This window comes from Physeter macrocephalus, chromosome 20 (assembly GCF_002837175.3).
Source record: "Physeter macrocephalus isolate SW-GA chromosome 20, ASM283717v5, whole genome shotgun sequence".
In the NCBI taxonomy this organism is placed as follows: Eukaryota; Metazoa; Chordata; class Mammalia; order Artiodactyla; family Physeteridae; genus Physeter; species Physeter macrocephalus.
This window is the reverse complement of record NC_041233.1, coordinates 25,278,994-25,297,322: the sequence shown is the minus strand read 5'-3', so window position 1 is coordinate 25,297,322 and position 18,329 is coordinate 25,278,994. Positions and strand designations below refer to the sequence as shown.

Here is an 18,329-nt window from a genome sequence, read left to right as displayed (position 1 = left end):
CATCTCTGAGCTGGTTTTCCCTGCCCGTAGTCTCATCTAGGCCAAAGAATCTTCTTTTACTCAAATCTTTCACACTGCTGTCACATGCTCCAAACTTTCTAATGACTCCCCATTACAATAAAATCCAAAGTCCTTCATGTGGCAGGCAGGGTCCTCTAGGCCCTCAGGTTTCAGCTCTCGGCAATTCCTCCAGCCAAATTGCCTTTCTAACATTGGCCCTGTATAGCCCATCCACTTGAACTACATGCAGTTCCTTGAGGGCTCCATGCATTCTCCTGCCTCTTTTCCTTTTCACATACTGTTTCTTGTACTCAGATTGTCATTTGCCCCTTCCATATTTGCCCTTTGAGACTCCACTGTTAGCCCTCCATGCCCATCTCACGCATCTTCCTCATAGCTATGCTCTCACTGTAGTCTGTTCATTTGCTTGTCTGTCCCTCACTTTACCTTTAGCCCTTTGAAGCTGAGACTGGGGCTTTCATCTCTACACCCAGTACACAGCACAGTGCCAGACCCATGACCAACTCTTGATAAATGTTTGTTAAATGAATGAGTGAAATGAGTGAAGAATAAGCCAATGAATCAGTGAATATCTTGAGTCCTCTCTCATCCCCCAAACCTCACCAAACTGGCTGTAATGCCCTTCTTTTAGAAGTCCTTTTAAAAAATGTAAACTCGGGGGCTTCCCTGGTGGCGCAGTGGTTGCGCGTCCGCCTGCTGATGCAGGGGAACCGGGTTCGCGCCCCGGTCTGGGAGGATCCCACGTGCCGCGGAGCGGCTGGGCCCGTGGGCCATGGCCGCTGAGCCTGCGCGCCCGGGGCCTGTGCTCCGCAACGGGAGGGGCCGCAACAGGGGGAGGCCCGCATACCACAAAAAAAAAAAAGTAAACTCTTTGGGCTGGTAGCATATTAAAGTTAATGAGTTATTTTAGACCTTAACTAGGTGGTCAGGCAGAACAAGGGCACCAAAAAAAAAAAAAAAAAAAAAATGCCTGAGGAAAAGAGGTATAAGGGCAATGGTGGGGAGGGCACCAGAGAGAAATTTCACCCCCATTTCCTTTTAAATGCAAATAATACTGTCTCATATGTACATATAGATTACAAATAACTTTCACATACTTTATGATGCCTCAATCTAGAAAGGTAGGTTGGATGGGTGTTATTAAATACATTGTAAATAATCTCTCTTGGAGAGATTTGCAATACCACAGGAAATGGCTTATGACAAAATATGACAAAAGCAAAGGACAAGATACAAAATTATGTATAGAGTGTGAACACAACTATGTAAAAAAGAAGCAGAGAAAAAATGGAAACCTCAGAATGCATTCATTCAGTAAACATTTATTAAATATCTGCCATATTCTAGACATCATGCTTGATGCTGGGGATTTAGTGGTGATCAAAACACACTGTCAGGACTTCCCTGGTGGCGCAGTGGTTAAGAATCTGCCTGCCAATGCGTGGGACACAGGTTCGACCCCTGGTCTAGGAAGATCCCACATGCTGCAGAGCAACTAAGCCCGTGCACCACAAACTACTGACCCTGCGCTCTAGGGCCCGCGAGCCACAACTACTGAAGCCCGCGCGTCTAGAGCCCATGCTCTGCATCAAGAGAAGCCAAAGAGAAGCCACCACAATGAGAAGCCTGTGCACCACAATGAAGAGTAGTCTCCACTCGCCACAGCTAGAGAAAGCTGGAGCACAGCAACAAAGACCCAACGCAGCCAAAAGTAAATAAATAACTAATTTAAAAAAACAAAAAAAACCACACACTGTCCCTCATGGAGGTTACATTTTGGTGGGGAAAAGCAAACGTTAATCAAATAGTGATGCAGCAGAAGTAAAATTGCAACAGTGACAAGTGCATCAAAGAGGTGATACATAGTATAATGAGATTGTAGACAAAATAGTGAGACCTTCTATAGACAGAGGCAACCCAGGAAAGACTTCCTTGGCAAAGAGATCTCTGAAGCATGAGGAAGAACTTAACCAGTCCCACGCAGAAGGAACATGACTAACAAGGGCCCTGTGGTGAGAGAGGAACTGATGAGTAAGAGAATGGCTGAGTAGGGCAAGCCTGGGAGAGGTTGTTGCCAGGTGGAGCTAAAGAGGAGGTAGGGGCTGGACCCTGCCCAAGCTAGCCAGCCAGGATCAATGGGAGTTATTAAGCACATTTGCATTTTCAAATATTTCTTGCTTCAGATGAGCAGAATGGATTGGTGGGGGTGTGGGGGAAGTGAAAAGAGAGATAGTCAATGGGGGAGGCCAGTTGGGAAGCTATTGTGGTGGTCTAGGCAAGAGTTGATGGTGGGATGGGCTCAGCTAATGGTGGTGGTGAAAATGGAGAGACATGGATGACTTCAAGAACTCTTAAGCAGGGCTTCCCTGGTGGTGCAGTGGTTAAGAATCCTCCTGCCAATGCAGGGGACACGGGTTCGGGCCCTGGTCCGGGAAGGTCCCACCTGCCGCGGAGCAACTAGGCCCGTGCACCACAACTGCTGAAGCCCGCCCGCCTGGAGCCCATGCTCCACAACAGAAGAGGCCACCACGATGAGAGGCCTGCGCACCGCTGCGAGGAGTGGCCCCCGCTTGCCGCAGCTAGAGAAAAGCCCACGCACAGCAACGAAGACCCAACGGGGCCAAAAATAAATAAATAAATAAAATAAATTGAAAGAACTCTTAGGCAAATTGCCAGGATTTGGAGATGGATGGGATGGTAGGGGGTGCGTGGTGAAAGGAGAGAAGCATCTGGATGACTCTTAGGTTTCTGGATGTGAATGGAAGTGGTGCCATCACCCAAGATAGAGAGTAATGGAAGAAGCCCATCGGGTTGGGGCCTGAAGACAGGGCTGGTTCAGAGCAGGTTGAGTTTGAAGTGCCCTATATGTGAAAACCAAAAGATGACGTCAAGTAGACAATGGAAAGTAAGGGTTTGGATCTCAGAGGAGAGGTCTGGCTGGAGATAATCATTGTAAATCAACTGTTGATTGATGGCAATTTAAGCCTGGGTGTGAATAAGACTGTGTGGGAGAAAGTTTAGGGTGGGAAGAGGAGCTGGTCTAGTGTCTGGTCTTGGGGAACCCAATATTCAGGGCCAAGTAGAGGAGGTTGAGATGGCAAAGGAGACTCAAGAAGCTAGAGATGTTAACAATGGCTGGGGAGGTGGAGGGGGGATGAATTGGGAGATTGGGATTGACATATATACACTACTATGTATAACATAGGTAACTAATGAGAGCCTACTGTATAGTACAGGGAACTCTACTCAGTACTCTGTGGTGAACTAAATGGGAAGGAAAGCTAAAAAAGAGTGGATATATGTATACATATAACTGATTCACTTTGCTGCACAGCAGAAACTAACACAACCTTGTAAAGCAGCTATACTCCAAAAAAAATTAGTTTTAAAAAATGGCTGTGGAATGCTATGGAAGCATTTTACTTTTATAGTTACTTTTACAATTGGGTGGAAATTTTTAGTTCAGAGAAAAATAACTTTTTATGCCTCCTTGACCTTAACCTTCTAGATTTACTACCTGAGGGCAAGAAGTGATATTCAAAATACTTAACTAGCAGGACTTCAGAGTACCAACACATGGAAGGCAGCTGGAGGAGGGAAGGAATCTCAGAGGCCCCTGCTAGGGGCCCTCTGCCAGGCATTAACCCTGTGGTTGCTGGATTATGAAGAACTGGAAAGAGGCTGGGTGGCAGGGGACCATGTCAGGGGTGGGGTGTGTGTGGATCTTGACATTAGTGTTTTAGAGATTGAGCAGTACTGGCACCTGCTACTAAGTATCAGCCCTGCCTAAGGGGCCTCACCTGCTGGATCCCAGCAGCTCCTTACTTCCACCCCTACTCCATGCTTGTTCACTGCCCCTCCAACTCTTTTCTCTACCACAACAGTTTATTCATCGCTTCTTGAGAGCACCTTGCTTTTCTTTTCATGCCTTCATTATCTTCCCTATGCCTGGAATGCCTTTCTCCTCCTTGTTTGGCAAATTTCTTTGCATCTTTGCAGGCCCAGGTAAAATATCACCTCCTCTGGAAAGTCTCCCTTGATTTGCCAAGGCAGAATTACTTGCTTCCTCATCATTGTTCCACACATTTATACATACTTTTATTATAGCAAAAATATTACCATTTTTATCACATTAAATTGTGGTCATCATTCTGTCTCCTTCACAAAGTTGTGAGCTCCTTGAGGACTTGCACTATGTCCTATTCATTCCTGTATCCCCAGCATCTAAAACAGTGCCTGATGTCAACGTCCTTAAAAAAAAAATTTTCTTTTAAGGTTGTTGAATGACTCCTAATGGGACTGCAAGGTCGGAAGGGGGCCTAGACTATCTTTTCTCCCAATTTGCTACTTAAAACTCAGCATCAGTACTAACACATGCTGCAACATGGATAAAACTGGAAAACATGGTAGGGAGAGAAGTCAGTCACAAAAGACTAGGTGTTATATGATTATATGAAATGTCCAGAATAGGCAAACTCATAGAGACAGAAAGTAGATTAGGGGCTGAGGGGGTTGGGGAGAAAATCGGAGTGATTACTAATAGGTATGGGGTTTCTTTTTTTTAAATTTTATTGGATTATAGTTGATTTACAATGTTGTGTTAGTTTCAGGTGTACAAAGTGATTCAGTTATACATATATTCATTCTTTTTCCGATTCTTTTCTCATATAGGTTATCACAGAATATTGTGTAGAGTTCCCTGTGCTATACAATAGGTCCTTGTTGGTTATCTATCTTATATATAGTAGTGTGTGTGTTAATCCCAAGCTCCTGATTTATCCCTCTTCCCCAGTATGGGATTTCTTTTTGAGGTGATGAAAATGTTCTAGAATTGATTGTGGTGATAGTTGCACAACTCTGTGAGTATACTAAAAATCATTGAGTTGCACACTTTAAATTAAATGGGTGAATTGTATGGTATGGGATTTAGTATACCTCAGTAGTACTGTTATTTAAAGAACACCTCAGCAAACTCCTCTCACTGTGATTCAAAGGGCAGGCTCAAATGTCAGCAGCTGAGGAGGAAGGTGGACAAACAGGGGTGAGGGTGGAGGGGTGTATTCAGGGGTGTTGTTGCTGTGTGGGGTTGGCTTGGGAAAGGCAGAGCATGAGTGGAAATCAAGTTGAGTCCTGATAATAGAATGAGCCACAGACTATTTCAGAAGGAGGGTTTCTGGTGAAAACAAAAACCACTTCAATGAAATCAGGTTTCAACCAAAAAGGCTGAGGTTTGCTTGTGAAGGGTAAAGGTTTACTTTGAAACTGGTGTCTGAGTGTGATTTGCTCACTTGGCCTGGGAATCTTTTAAGAGGAAAGAATTATAATCTAGGCCAGGGTTGAAACTCTGATACACTTAGCCTCCCTGCTAAGTAGGGAGCTTGAAAAGAAGGCTGCTAACCTTCCCTCAGGTTGGGCGCTGCTGAGAGTGCTGGGCCTGTACACTCTGGAGCCAGCTGCCTGGGTCTGAACCCTTGCTGTGCTACTTACCAGCCACATTTTCTTGGGCAGGTCACCTAATCTCTCTGTATCTCCATTTTCTCTGCTGTTAAATGGGGCTAAGGATGGCACCTTCCCCATAGGATTGTTATAAGGATTAAACCAGATAATAGGTGAAGAACTTAGCACAATGTCCAGCACTTAGGGAGCACTAGAAAAAGGCAGTCCCTAAAGTGAGTGACAGGGTCGTATCTGGAGCCTTGAAACTGGTTGCTGGAGAAGTGGCTGATCCCTGCTAGCCTGGAGTGAAGTCTGTGACTGGGAAGAGGTAGCAGCTGGCTGGGGGTCGGTCAGGTGTCTGGGAAATGGTCTGAAGATTGTATAGCAGTGCATTGCTCAACCCACCAGTGGGGCTCATACTTCCTGTTTTCAGTGTCTGTGAGCCCTGATGCTGGTGCTGTTCATGTTGGAACAAGATCTTTCTTGGCCCCTGCGGGGTATGCAGAGGCTGAGCAGCAACTCAGCCTGGGCTGGGCTCCTTAGCTTCACATCTTGCCTTTTCTCTCCTAGCAGGTTTCAGCTTCCACAAAATACACCTATGCAATCCTGGGGTAAAGAGGGGAAGGGGTTTCCATTCAATTCTACTAGAATTTACAGAGTTTTGTAATAGTAGCCACTGTTTTTGTGCCTTTACTAGGTGCCAGGATTATGGCTGAGAGATTCATGAACACATGAATCCTTAGAACAATCCTGGGAGGTAGATATCTCTTTTATACAGATGAGGAAACTGAGGCACAAAAGGTTAAGAGTTTTTCCCAAGTCATACAGCTAGTATTTTAGAGCCGGGAATCTAGTCCAGCCCACCTGACTCCAAAATCCATGCTCTGAAACCACTGCATCATACTGAATGAAACATGCTAGATTATGGGGATTAAAAGCTGAATGCTCTGGGTCCTTGCCCTCCAGGGGTCCATTGTCTAGGGATCCTCTGAACAGGAAGCCCAGGAGACCTTGTGCCCCCAAACCCCACTCAGAAATCTAACTGTTCATGCAGAGAACATATGCTGACCACGTCTTGAATTTATTGGGCCCTTCACATGATCTGGCCAATTGTCGCCAATGGATCTTAATCAGGGCTGCATATCAGAAACACCTAGGGAATTTTTCTAAAATCACGAGCCCTGGCACCAGCCCTGACCTGAATCACAATCTCTGTGGGTGGAGCATAAACATATATATATTTTTTTTTTTTATATTTATATTTATATTTATTTATTTATTTATTTTAAGTTCGCAGGTGACTTGGTTAAGAAACACTGCCAAAACTCACTAGCATAGCTTGGAAATTCCAAAATTTTGGCATCCAACTGTAACTCCTGACCTGCCTTCTACATCCAGTTCTTAAGAAGCTGATGTTTGGTTCAAAATATATGTACACGCCCATTAGGCTATCACCCAGCTTTAGATTCTGATATTAGGGATAGCAAAGGCTGGTCATGAGCTTCATTGACACACACTGAGGAAACTCAGAACCAGCCCCACGCACAGATGATGGGAAATTATGTCTTCTGTTTCCTGAATGCCACAGACTCAAGCTGGGCTGGGTTTGGGATCAGCAATTTTCACTCATGCACATGTCCCCCTTGGTTGAAGTCAGCCCAAGGATTGTTGGGGGCAGAGTGAAGAGTATATAGTAGGATCACCGTGTAAAGTTGTACAAGATGTGCACTGCACAAAGGCATCAGGCTGAGGAGGGAACTGGGAGTTGACAAAGCCTGCACACCATTTACCAAGCTGTGGACTCCTGGCTTGGGGCACATTTTTGTACCTTATGTGCTATGGAGGGTCTGTTCTACAAGTCTCCTAGCCTTTCCTCCCAAAGCCCCATTAAGTCCAGATACAGCCCCACAGGAAACTCTGGGGTACATTCCACCATTGTCATTTTCTACTTTTTATGATCCCAACTCCCTCCCATACAAGCACGAGGGAAGAGCCAGAATCTTCAGAAAAATCACATTTGATCAATCATACTTATTCAAAATTACAAAAATAGATATAAATAAAAATACCAGAATATAATTATTAAATATTCAGTGTACAGGAATGGTCCTCACCTCACTCAGTGAGGATTGGATGAACTAGGCTGAAAGGTCAGAAGGGATAACTGGCCAAGAATGGACATCTGTGTGAAAGTGAAACTGGAAATTTAGTGCTGGTCCCAGTCTGTGCCCCAGAATGATACATTTATATGTATCATTGCCTGGGAGACCCAACAGGCCCCACAACCTCTCCAAACAGGCCATTCTGTGTGATGTCACAGTCCATACAATTTGGGGAAGTATCTAGGCTTGCAGTCAGACACAGAACACCAGCTCTTACACTAACACAGCCTGTGCACAAGTGTGCCAACATACACACGTGTATATAACATTTCCTGATACATTCATGGAATGTCAGAGCCCTTCCCTCAATTCATTTAGTGTCCCTACTCTCCAAACCACTGCTCCTGCATTGGCCAAGCTCTCTCAAGAGACCTCAGTTCTGTTACACTTCCTAATTGGGAAATTATTCATTTCCCAACAGTGGGCCTCATGAATGGCCCACTGCCAGGGAGCTGGCTCTCCTTCCAGCTATGCACAGGAGATGCCATTTTTAACTCCAGGAAGCTTTAGTCCAGAAAACGACAATACCATTATGATTCAGGACCACCCTTCCATCCTGGCCAGGGGAGATATGGGCGTCCAGCACCCAGACCTGTATCTGAGGGTGAAGCTACTGTCACTCACCCTGATGGGCAGCACAAGCAAAACCACCTCTGCAGAGCTCATCTTCCTCAGTCTCTTCGTTATATATAGCTGTGCAGATGGCCCTACTGCAAAAATGACGGTCACTGTGGGAGTGGGTGGTACCCGTCTCTTCCCTTGGTTCTCTGGGGGCCCTCAGAGGGCTAGGCCATTCTCTCCCCCAATGTGAGTGTGGATCCAGGGCAGGAAGCTTGAGACCCTTGTGTAGACGCCTGGCTTTTCCTTCATGGCACATTCACGGCCCCAGCTCACAATCCCAGTCAGAGTCATGCGGCCTTGGGTGAAGCAGACCAGCGGTCCCCCTGAGTCTCCCTGTTAAGCCAAAGACACAAAAGGTGAGCCCTGTGAGAAGTGAGAAGGGGGCCATCTGATCCTACCACCCAATCATGCCCGAGAGAGAAGTGAGAGTTTCCTAGAGTCAAAGTCCTTAGTGACTCCCCATTTCCTACCACATCAAGTTTAAAAATCCCCTGGGCTTCCCTGGTGGCGCAGTGGTTGAGAGTCTGCCTGCCGATGCAGGGGATACGGGTTCGTGCCCCAGTCCGGGAGGATCCTGTGTGCCGCGGAGCGGCTGGGCCCGTGGGCCATGGCCACTGGGCCTGCGCGTCCGGAGCCTGTGCTCCAGAGGCCACAACAGTGAGAGGCCCGCGTAAAGCAAAAAAAAAAAAAAAAAAAAATCCCCTGCTTGGCTTTCAAAGTCCTGTTATCTACAGTTCCACCTACATTTTCAGACCCTACTTCTCCTTCCCATCCCAAAATATGCCGTGCTCATTCTCATTTTTGTATCTTGCAACTGAAATGCTCTCTTTTCTTTCCTCTGCCTCCTCAAATTCCTATTGAGTCACATTCTCTCTAAAGTGCCCCCCTCGGTGACCATCTAGTTGGTGCTCACCTCCCTCTCCTAAACAGCTGATCATTTATAATTCACACCACACTCTGAGCACTGAATTGTGTCATTTTCTGTTATTTTCTCTTTCTTAGGGTCTTAGTCCCCCTCCCTCCCTGAGTCTGAAGTGCCTAGCATAGAGCCAGGCTCTTGACAAATGTTTGGTAAATACATAAGGACTGGTTTAAACCTTCTAAGACCTGAACCCCTGGTCCTGGCTTCTTGGGATTTTGACTGGAGAGAGGCTCCCCAAAGCTGGTAGGGACAGGCCCAGGAGCCCAGGGAGATCTAGGGGTGATGGAGAAAGATGCCTGGAACTCTCACCTGGCAGGAATCTGTTTCCCACTGTGGGTCAGCCGCACACAGCATTTTGTTGGTGACTTCAGTGCCATAGTAGTGGGGCTGCTGACACTCCTCGTGGGAAATCAGGTTCACAACAGTCATTTTCAGCTGCTCTGGATAGATATAGTCAGCTAGATGGGGGAAACAGGGAGGAATGTACATTAAAATGTTTCTGTTGGGACTCTCTGCCAGGGAGGGGACCAAAAAGTGTCCCTACCAGCGAAAGCCCTTATTTTTTTCCACCCACATCTAAGTCTTTACCCCACCTATAGTCCCTCATCCCTCACCCATTTAACTTTATGACTCATCATTCCCTAAACAATGCTCCCCATTCCATCCCCGGACCCATCTGCTGCCTCCACAGTGCTCCCATCTCTACAACCGCAGTCCTCCCTTGATCAAGCTGAGCTCACTTCCAGGTTACAACACTCCCTCAGGACCCTCTCAGCCAGACCCAAATGTCACTTACAGGGATTCTCTTTTCCAAAGCCAGTAATCTCACAGCTTGTGCCAAAATGGGCATCCCCATTCGCTGGGGGCAGGCAGATGACCTGTATGGACCAGGACGGCTGTGCACACTGGCCCGTGCTGGAACGGATCTTCAGCAAGGCTGGGGGAGCAGGAAGGGGTCAGAGGGGAAAGATCACCACCTAGTCAGGTGGTCACCATCTCTCCCCTCCAAACTCTGAGGGAATGGCTGTCTATCCCTATGTCAGAGTCAGAGGTCATCCCGGGAGGTCTGCTGGTAGTTTGTCACCTGAAACAAGTCTCCCCTGTCCCATGCTTCAAGGGCTTTGTTGCAGCTTCTGACAAAGCCTTGGACAGCCAGGGCAACTGCATACAGCTGTATGAGTTTTTTCCTGCAAAAAATAGCTCATAAAGCCCTGGCTGAGGTAGCTGGGCTGAAATCCAGCCCAATAATCTCTCCAAGTTATATATCCTGGGACAGACAGATGCTCCATCCAACAATGGAAGGGGCATCCCAGCCCAAGCTATATGCCATCAGGGCCATTGCCACCCAGAGGACGATACCTGCTTGGAAATTCAGGGACTCTACAGAGGAGCACCAGGCCCCTCATGTTTTCCACTCTGAACCCTTCCCCACCACTCCTTTGTTGTGTAAAGCAGGGTCTTCAAGTTCCCCTACAACCCCAACTTCACACTTGGGTCTCTTCTCAGACCCCCATTCCCACAGCTATATCATCATCACGGCAGATGAGGGTTTTCCACTCACCAATATCATTGTGGTGAGCAAGGGTGTCAGCACTGTAGTCCTCATGTAAGATGAGCTTTTCCACCTCAAACTGCATCTCGCCAGGCGTGATGGAGTTAAGCTTTGACCGACCCAGGTAGACAATGTAGTCCTTCTTTTGGGAATCACTGTGGGAGGGGAGATCAGTCAGTCTGATCTCGTGAGATCCTGTCACTTCCCCCCCCCCACCACAGCGACCTCAGAACATCACTTGTCCCCAAGGCCATGGGCCATATAGAGAGGGGCCAAAGGGGTAGAAATAAGGGGAATCTTTTGCTGGGAAGGAGGAAGGGATTTGTTTGGGGTAGGGTAGGAGGGTCAGGGAGAAGAGACAGAGGGACATACATGAAGCAGTGTGTGGCGCTGACCACCCAGCAGGGACTGATGAGGCTGCCACCGCACACGTAGGTGACAGAGCCTGCACGGTGCCTCCTATAGATGGCTGCAAACCAAGGCTGGTTCTCGATGGTGGTGAATTCTCCCCCAACAATCTTAAAGCGGGGCCTCAGAGACTTCTGGCCGCACTGTAACTTTTCTGGAGGAGACAGGACAATTTTTCCTGGAGGAGAAAGCAAGTGATATCTTGGGGAGGGAGGGAGGATAAAGTGTCCTTCTCCTGGTCCTCTGACCTCCCAGTTTTTCAGGGCCAGGCAGGCCTCCCTCCTGCAGGCCTCCCTCCTTATCCCTTCTATGATGGAATAAGGGAACAAATGAGTTTGTCCCCTTCCACCCACTATCATAAACAGGCCAGTGACACTCACCAAAAAAGCAGTTGTGCACCATGCACTCCTGGACAACCTGCATTAGGCCAACCTGCACATAGCACCAGGGCCTTCTCTGATTGTCTGGGTTCCTGGCAACACAGAGGGGAGAAGGGTTCCATTCCAACCCAGAATGCCTTTTCTGTGTCCTCCCCTCCAGGGAAGACTCAACCAGAGGCCTTGATTTTCTCATGCTATGGCCAGCACTTGGCAAGCAGAAAAGATGGTAACGAGGGTTTCTGTGAGGCCATGAGGAGGGTCCTTGCTGCCCCCACCTCACCTGCAGTAATTGTGTTTCCCCAGTCCCAGCTGAAGGGCATCAGGTCTGTGGGCATGGTACGTTTTCAGAAGGACGGCGGGAGAGTTCCAGGCCAGGCAGGGCCGGCCGCTGGTGTCAGTGTTGGCCTTCCCTCGGTAAGAGTGACCATTCCCCTGATAGCAGGTTTTTGATGTATCTATGGGAGGATGGGAGGATGAGAATATTAGAAAGAGAAGGAAGTTCAGACAGGCATTTTAGAGATCCTGTCAGGCCTCACATGATTTCAGTGAGGCAGAAGATACTAGAAAGTGTCTCCTTCCATCCCCACCTCACATTTGTGCAGCCCCAGCTTCATGAGCTAGTGTGTGTTCATGTTTGACTGTGAATCACATGAGGATAAAGATGCCCCCCACTCTACCTCCTAATTCCTGCCTGCTCTTGCATCCCACCCATGTCTCCCTGCCCCCAAGTCTCTGGTGCCCCCTCCTCCCCAGTTGGAGTCAGGATCCCCATACCTATCTCACAGTGTTCCCCTTGGAATTTCTTTGGGCAGTTGCATCGTTGAATGTTGGAGAAGTACTTGTAGGACACACATTTTCCTCCATTCAGACAGCCACACTTCGCTGGAGAGCACAAAGGTTGGGGGGTAAGCAAGGAGCATAGGCGGAGGCAAAGGGGGAGCCAGCAGGGACAGGGAGGGGCTGCCTCCTGAGGCTTTTCCAAGATATCTGTGCAACCAGATATTGTGCAAGGGGTGGATACTCACACGCACCAGACACTTGATGAAGTTCATGGCTGCCCTGGAAGAGATGCAGGCAGGGGGAGAGATTGAAAGGAAAAGTTCACCAAAGGACCCATGTTCCTGGGACCCCAGGGTGAGGATAAACTGGCCCCAATCCCCAAACTCAGCTTTCCCTCAAGTTCCCTCTCTCCTTACCCTGTTCATGTCTAACTATCCCTCAAATGGAAGATCATCAGCTTCTAGCAGGGAGAAATGAATTGACTCAAGCAAGCTTCACAAATCAGATACCAGCAGGTTGGAGCAGTCCCTGCGGCTTCTTCCTCCCTTGCTGAAAAGTGCAAGCTCCCTTGGTTCTCAAGGCCCCAATGCCACACCTGTCGTATTTCCCGGGGAGGGTTTGGCCCTGCTGTTGATGGAATTCGGAGGACTCCAGCTTCCTATGCAGCCCCTTTCTTCCCCAGTGCTTTTCAAGGGTCTTGCAAGCCCCCTCCTCCCGCCGCCAAGAGTCAAAAGCAGGGAAGCCACTCACCTCGGAGTCGCTCACGACCAGGGCGCAGAGGAGCAGGCATGCCAGCAGGACTCTCATGATGGCGAGGCTGGGGCTCTAGACAGCGGCTCTACAAGGGAAGGAGAAGTCAGGGGAAAAAGCGGAGGAGCGCGCGAAGGCGGACCGGGTGGGTTACTGCAGTTCAGGGCTGGAGCCCCTAAGTCCCCTGCGGGAAGAGCCCGCGGTGACCAGGCTCCCCAGGCCCGGCCGTCTATCCTCTCTGGAGGCTCAGAAGTCGTGGCGCAGCCTGCACTGGTCCCCGCAGGGGAACACATGGGCACGGAGCGCGGTGACTCAGCGTGCAGCCGCAGCCGAGCCGGGGCAGCGAGTAAGAAGAAGTAAAGCCGGCAAGAGCTGGGTCGCCCGCATCCACCCTGCGCTCTTAGGGAGGTCCACACTCACCCGCAGCTATGGCCGGAGGGGCGCAGGGCCGGTATAGCGGGGACTACTGGACACTCTGATGCTCGGGCGGGCTCTAGGGCTCCAGTCTCCGCGCTGTGCTGCTGGCGGGCAGTGCTGGCTCTATATTAAGACTCGCCCCAGCCCTGGCCCCGCCCCAGCCCGGGATAGCCCCGTCCACTCCCTTCCCTCCCCTTCCCTGAGGACCCGCCGCGCCTTGGACCCCTCAGGCTTCCACAACCTAAACTGTGAGGGGCAGCGCGGTCCCCACTGGAGGGGGACGAACCAGGTCTGAACTGAGGTATGGAGAGACATCTAAATTCTCCGCCCCCTCCTCCCATTCACCTGGCCTGGGCCCCGCCCCCGTGCAGCACCCCCCATCCCCCCGATTTGCCAAAAGGAGAGGCTCTAGGGAGACACTCTCCTGCAGCTCTGATGCCTCTTCCCAGATCCCCTAAAGCTCTTCTCCACCCTCGGCCCCCCACCTGCCTAGGACACTGATTCGGACCCCTGGGCTTAGAGGCATAGTCTGCAGCTCGTACAGCTGTGAAGTCTCTTTCGCAATGTGAAAATACACGTCGCTGAAACAGACAAAAAACGTGTTCACAGGGGCTGCCTCCAAGTAGTATGCCAGCTCCCCGAAAATCAACGCAAACAGTGGATAAGACAAAGCTTAGTTTATTGCTTACTGCGGTAAGGTAGTTTGGTAGTGGCAGGGGAGGGGTTCGGATTTTATTGAGAATTTGCAGTTTGGTATAAGGCAGGTCTTTGAAAGTGAGGGCCTGATAAGGATTGGATAAGAGTTATGATATGATATTGTAGGATTGTGAGAACAAAGTCTTAGGGCACAAACTGTTGATGCTTTCTATTGAAGTGTTGATAGGTTTTTCAGGTAGTTCCTAAAATGAACTATTCATTTATTTGCCTGGGCCATAGTATTGTCACTTAATAAAGACAATGGAATAGTAAAGCCTTATTAAGGTAGAAAGTTCTATTTTCACCTCTGAAGAGAGAAATTTGGGAACTGGAGGACAAGAATGAGATTTATTTTTCACTGTATAGCCTTTTACACTGTTTAAATTTTTTTTTTTTTTTTTTTTTTTTTTTTTTTTTGCGGTGCACGGGCCTCTCACTGTTGTGGCCTCTCCCGTTGCGGAGCACAGGCTCCGGATGTGCAGGCTCAGCGGCCATGGCTTACGGGCCCAGCCGCTCCGCGGCATGTGGGATCGGCAGGTGGGCTCTCAACTACTGAGCCACCAGGGAAGCCCCCTACACTGTTTAAATTTTTGAAAACACATCCTTGTATCACCCGTTCCAAAAAGATAATTACAGATTTTTAAATGCACATGTATTTAGTATTCTACTTCATCATAGAGCCTGTTTCTAAAAAGATAAAATATTTGCTCATCAAATAGATTGGCCTCCAGAAAGACAGACCATGTGTAAAGGACTCCACCTATGCTTCCTGCTTGAGGGTGAGCGCACACAGTTGTGTACACATGCACAAGTCCATGCGCACACACACATATCTCTCAGGCAGAGCTGAAGAACTACAGCAGGGACTCTGAAGTTCAGTCACCCCCATCCCTTTCCCCTAGTGTTGGGAACCAGGGCTTGGGGTCACTTGAATCCACCCTGCAGGACTGTCTCCCTCAATGGGAGGGGAGGAGGTTGAATCCCTATAACTCACTAAGGGGCCCAAGGCTTCTCCCTCTCCCTGCCTAGGCCTACAGCATTTTGCTGCCTGGCAAACCTGGACCTTGGGTCTGGGTCCACTTGAGAGGGGCAGGAAGAGGGCAGAGAAAATGCCAGGAGGGCAGGAAGAAGGAAAGCCTCTTTGCTCTGCCCCAGCCAGAGGTCTCAGGATGCCAGCCTCTGCCTGGGGAAAGTGCAAGTTAACCATCCAGCTTAGGAGGCAGGTGACCCATCATCCTCCGGAGAGTTTTTCTGTGCCCAGCTCTGAACTGCCAGCCTCCCAGGGGATGGACTGAGTCAGAGGTGCTAGAGGCTTCAGAACTAGCCGGGCTACCTCCTGTAGAAGACTGTGATATGTTTTGTTTGGAGTTAGAACACATTAATTGTAGATAAACGTGATCAAAATGTAAACAGAGTTACAGCCTGAGGACTTACCCAGAAACTCTTAGCTAAGTTATCAGGAAATTCCCCGCTGACCTGTGATTCACTGAGCTCCCCGGCAGCTCTCATGACTCCATATTACTTGGCTGGAGGCTGTCATGCTGATTCTGAGTGGAGGATGACCTCATTTCCTCCCGGACAAAGAGACTTAGAGACCGTTATGCAGCATGACACCCCTCTTCCCCCTCTTTCCTCTTGTGGGCTCTTCACCTGGTTGAACAATCCTAGAGCCTCTGTGAAGATAGAATATCCTTTCCACTCTGTGATCTTTGGCGCTCTCTGAAATCTGTGTCCGTCTTTTGGTGCACAGTCTGTGCTATCTTTCAATTCTTTTAGGGCAGAGACTACATCTTAAATATCTTTCTCTCCCTCAGCACCTGGTGCATGCCTTGTTCACCTAGGTGCTTTATTATGAATGAATCCGTGAACAAGTGGGAACAGAGAGATTTGGGGCTTCCTGGAAGTTCCCCTTCTCCTTGTCTTTTTTTTTTCCTTGCCATAAAAAAAATAGTACTGACATAATTTCTGTCTTTTGCTAAAAAGCACCTTGATACAAACCATTCCTCTTTATGTTTTTTTTTTTTTGTGTGTGTGTGTGTGTGTGGTACGCGGGCCTCTCTCTGCTGTGGCCTCTCCCGTTGCGGAGCACAGGCTCTGGGCGCGCAGTCTCAGCGGCCATGGCTCACGGGCCCAGCTGCTCCGCGGCATGTGGGATCTTCCCGGACCAGGGCACGAACCCGTGTCCCCTGCATCGGCAGGTGGACTCTCAACCAATGTGCCACCAGGGAAGCCCCAAACCATTCCTCTTTAAACTCACAACCGCCTTACGTAGCTGGGAATCGTTATTCCCATTTCACAGATGAGGAAAATGAGGTGGAGAGAAGATACATAGTTGATGAGTGGCAAAGCCAGCGCTGGAACCCAGGTTTTCTGATCCTTGTTCCTGTGCTCTATACCTCACTGCCTCCAAAGAGAGGGATTCAGAACAGAAGGCTGTGAAGAGAAGGGCCAGATGCTGTAAGATGTTCCAGCTCAGGGGAGCCTTCTTGCTGGCTTTGGAGACCTCCTTCCAGAAACGTGCCTAGGACTATGGGCTCTGAGCTCCTGGGAGACCCTGGCTATGATATGAGTTAGTTGCTTGCCTAAGTTCCAGAAACTAACTTGGTGGTCTAGGCTATCTGAAGTTTCTATCAAGTGTGAGAGAATAAGGAACTGAATACATGTGGTTTCATTCTGTTCCTGAGTCTCAGAGTAAAACCACCAGCCTTCTGCCTCCGCATCTCAGTGGTCCAGATCTCCCATGTTAGATGTGGCAACAGAGACTAATGGAGAGGCCCCATTTCCTGGAGCGGCTCATAAAAAAGCAGGCAGATGCCAGGTGTGCCAGGAGGACCAGGATGTCGAACTTGGCCCTGAGACTGTGTCCAGGAAACAGGACTACTGAAGGGCTATTTTCTGACCAGCAGGACCCAAAGGGAAGTTCACGTCGAGTCACAGGATGTTTTCCTGGGTTGCTATACCAAGAATGTTCAGTTTGGTACTGTGTGGAGAGTACAGTGTCTAGCCACAGGTCAGCCACATCCAAGTCTAATGACCTCAGGCAAGATGCTTAATTCTCTTAGTCTCGGTTCCCCATCTACAAAAAGAGGCAACATCTGCCCTACCCCTGCCTCACTTTGCAGATTGAATGAGATCATACTTGTGTGTGAAATCATTCATTCATTCTTTTATTCACTCACCAAGGATTTATCATGGGCCTAACATGTGTCAGGCACTGTTCTAGATGTTAAAGACACATGAATGAACTTTGTAAACTGTAATTCCTACCTTGAGTGCCTGCCTTGCCTTCCTGTCTATGACTGTCCTGGCCCAGAAGTCCAGGCCATTCCTGGGAGTCCATCCCAGGATTCCAGTCAAGTGGGGATGCTGTGTCCTTAACCAACAGTTCCCAGCAACTGGCCAGCTGTGTGCACTGCTCACCCCCACATCCCTGACTCCCACTCTCTCCTCCTCCTCTCCAGTTGTTCGTGGCCTGAAGCTCTTCTTTCTCGCCTTCTCATGGGGGGCACAGACTCCTCTGCAGTCCTGGGAAGGAGGCAGTGAGTGCTGGTCACATAATTGCCTTGGGTCTGAGGACTCCTTCTCTCTGCATGTTTAATGCTGAGGGAAAGGATACTGTCTCACAGCAGGCACTGCAAGCCACATTTGGGGCCTGTAATATGATAGGGGAGGTGTTGGAGCTGCTAGGCCCCCAGCGGCCTGTGGCAAGAGTAGGGCGGGGGAAGCCGCATAATTGCTTCCTTACTCATGGAAAGCAAAGAGTATGGGGGCTGCACCTTGAGGTTATACTCTTTCGTCAGTGAACAGAGGGGCCAAGTTGGACCCTCCAGCTTCAGCCTATGACCCCTACCCTTTCTCATCATTTCCGCCTCATCGTCTCTGGCCCAATTCCTAGCCCCACCCAAGCCAGTGAGCTCAGACCTCTGCATGAGTATTTTGAGCCTTGGCCAGATTTTCCTTTGTCCCTAATCTAAACCTGGTTACTCCCTAAATTAGGAACTTACTACCTCAAAGAATGTTGGTCATGGCTTTCCAGACCTTCTGGATTCTGAGGCCCCCACCAGAGCCAAAGCTAGGCCCTGGTCCTAGAACTTCTGCTTAGAGCCCAGGCTACCATGCTGGGTGGCAATGGCTGCTTAACCGGAAGCTAAAGGGGATACCCAGGAAAAAAGGGCTGGAATGGG

At 49.0% G+C, this 18,329-nt stretch overlaps 1 protein-coding gene across 5 annotated transcripts in view; it reads right to left on the bottom strand.

The window, feature by feature from the left end:
* PLAU (plasminogen activator, urokinase) overlaps positions 1-13,551 on the bottom strand; it is a 39,097-nt gene extending 25,546 nt beyond the window's left edge. The window contains exons 1-12 of one of the 5 annotated variants that reach the window (XR_448223.4): positions 13,453-13,551; positions 13,033-13,120; positions 12,528-12,561; positions 12,277-12,384; positions 11,783-11,957; positions 11,503-11,594; positions 11,087-11,300; positions 10,724-10,869; positions 9,959-10,099; positions 9,472-9,620; positions 8,244-8,573; positions 915-6,063 (exon numbers count right to left, since the gene is read on the bottom strand). Coding sequence is in view for 3 of the 5 variants with exons in the window: in XM_007114342.3 (XP_007114404.1) it covers positions 8,397-8,573; positions 9,472-9,620; positions 9,959-10,099; positions 10,724-10,869; positions 11,087-11,300; positions 11,503-11,594; positions 11,783-11,957; positions 12,277-12,384; positions 12,528-12,561; positions 13,033-13,089 (1,293 nt within the window). In the remaining 2 variants the exon portion in view is untranslated. Of the gene's footprint in view, positions 1-914; positions 6,064-7,473; positions 8,574-9,471; positions 9,621-9,958; positions 10,100-10,723; positions 10,870-11,086; positions 11,301-11,502; positions 11,595-11,782; positions 11,958-12,276; positions 12,385-12,527; positions 12,562-13,032; positions 13,121-13,452 lie in introns of those variants that run through there. The other 4 variants (XR_008616062.1, XM_007114342.3, XM_028481555.2 and 1 more) reach the window with 4 other exon arrangements.
* Positions 13,552-18,329: the final 4,778 nt, after the last annotated feature.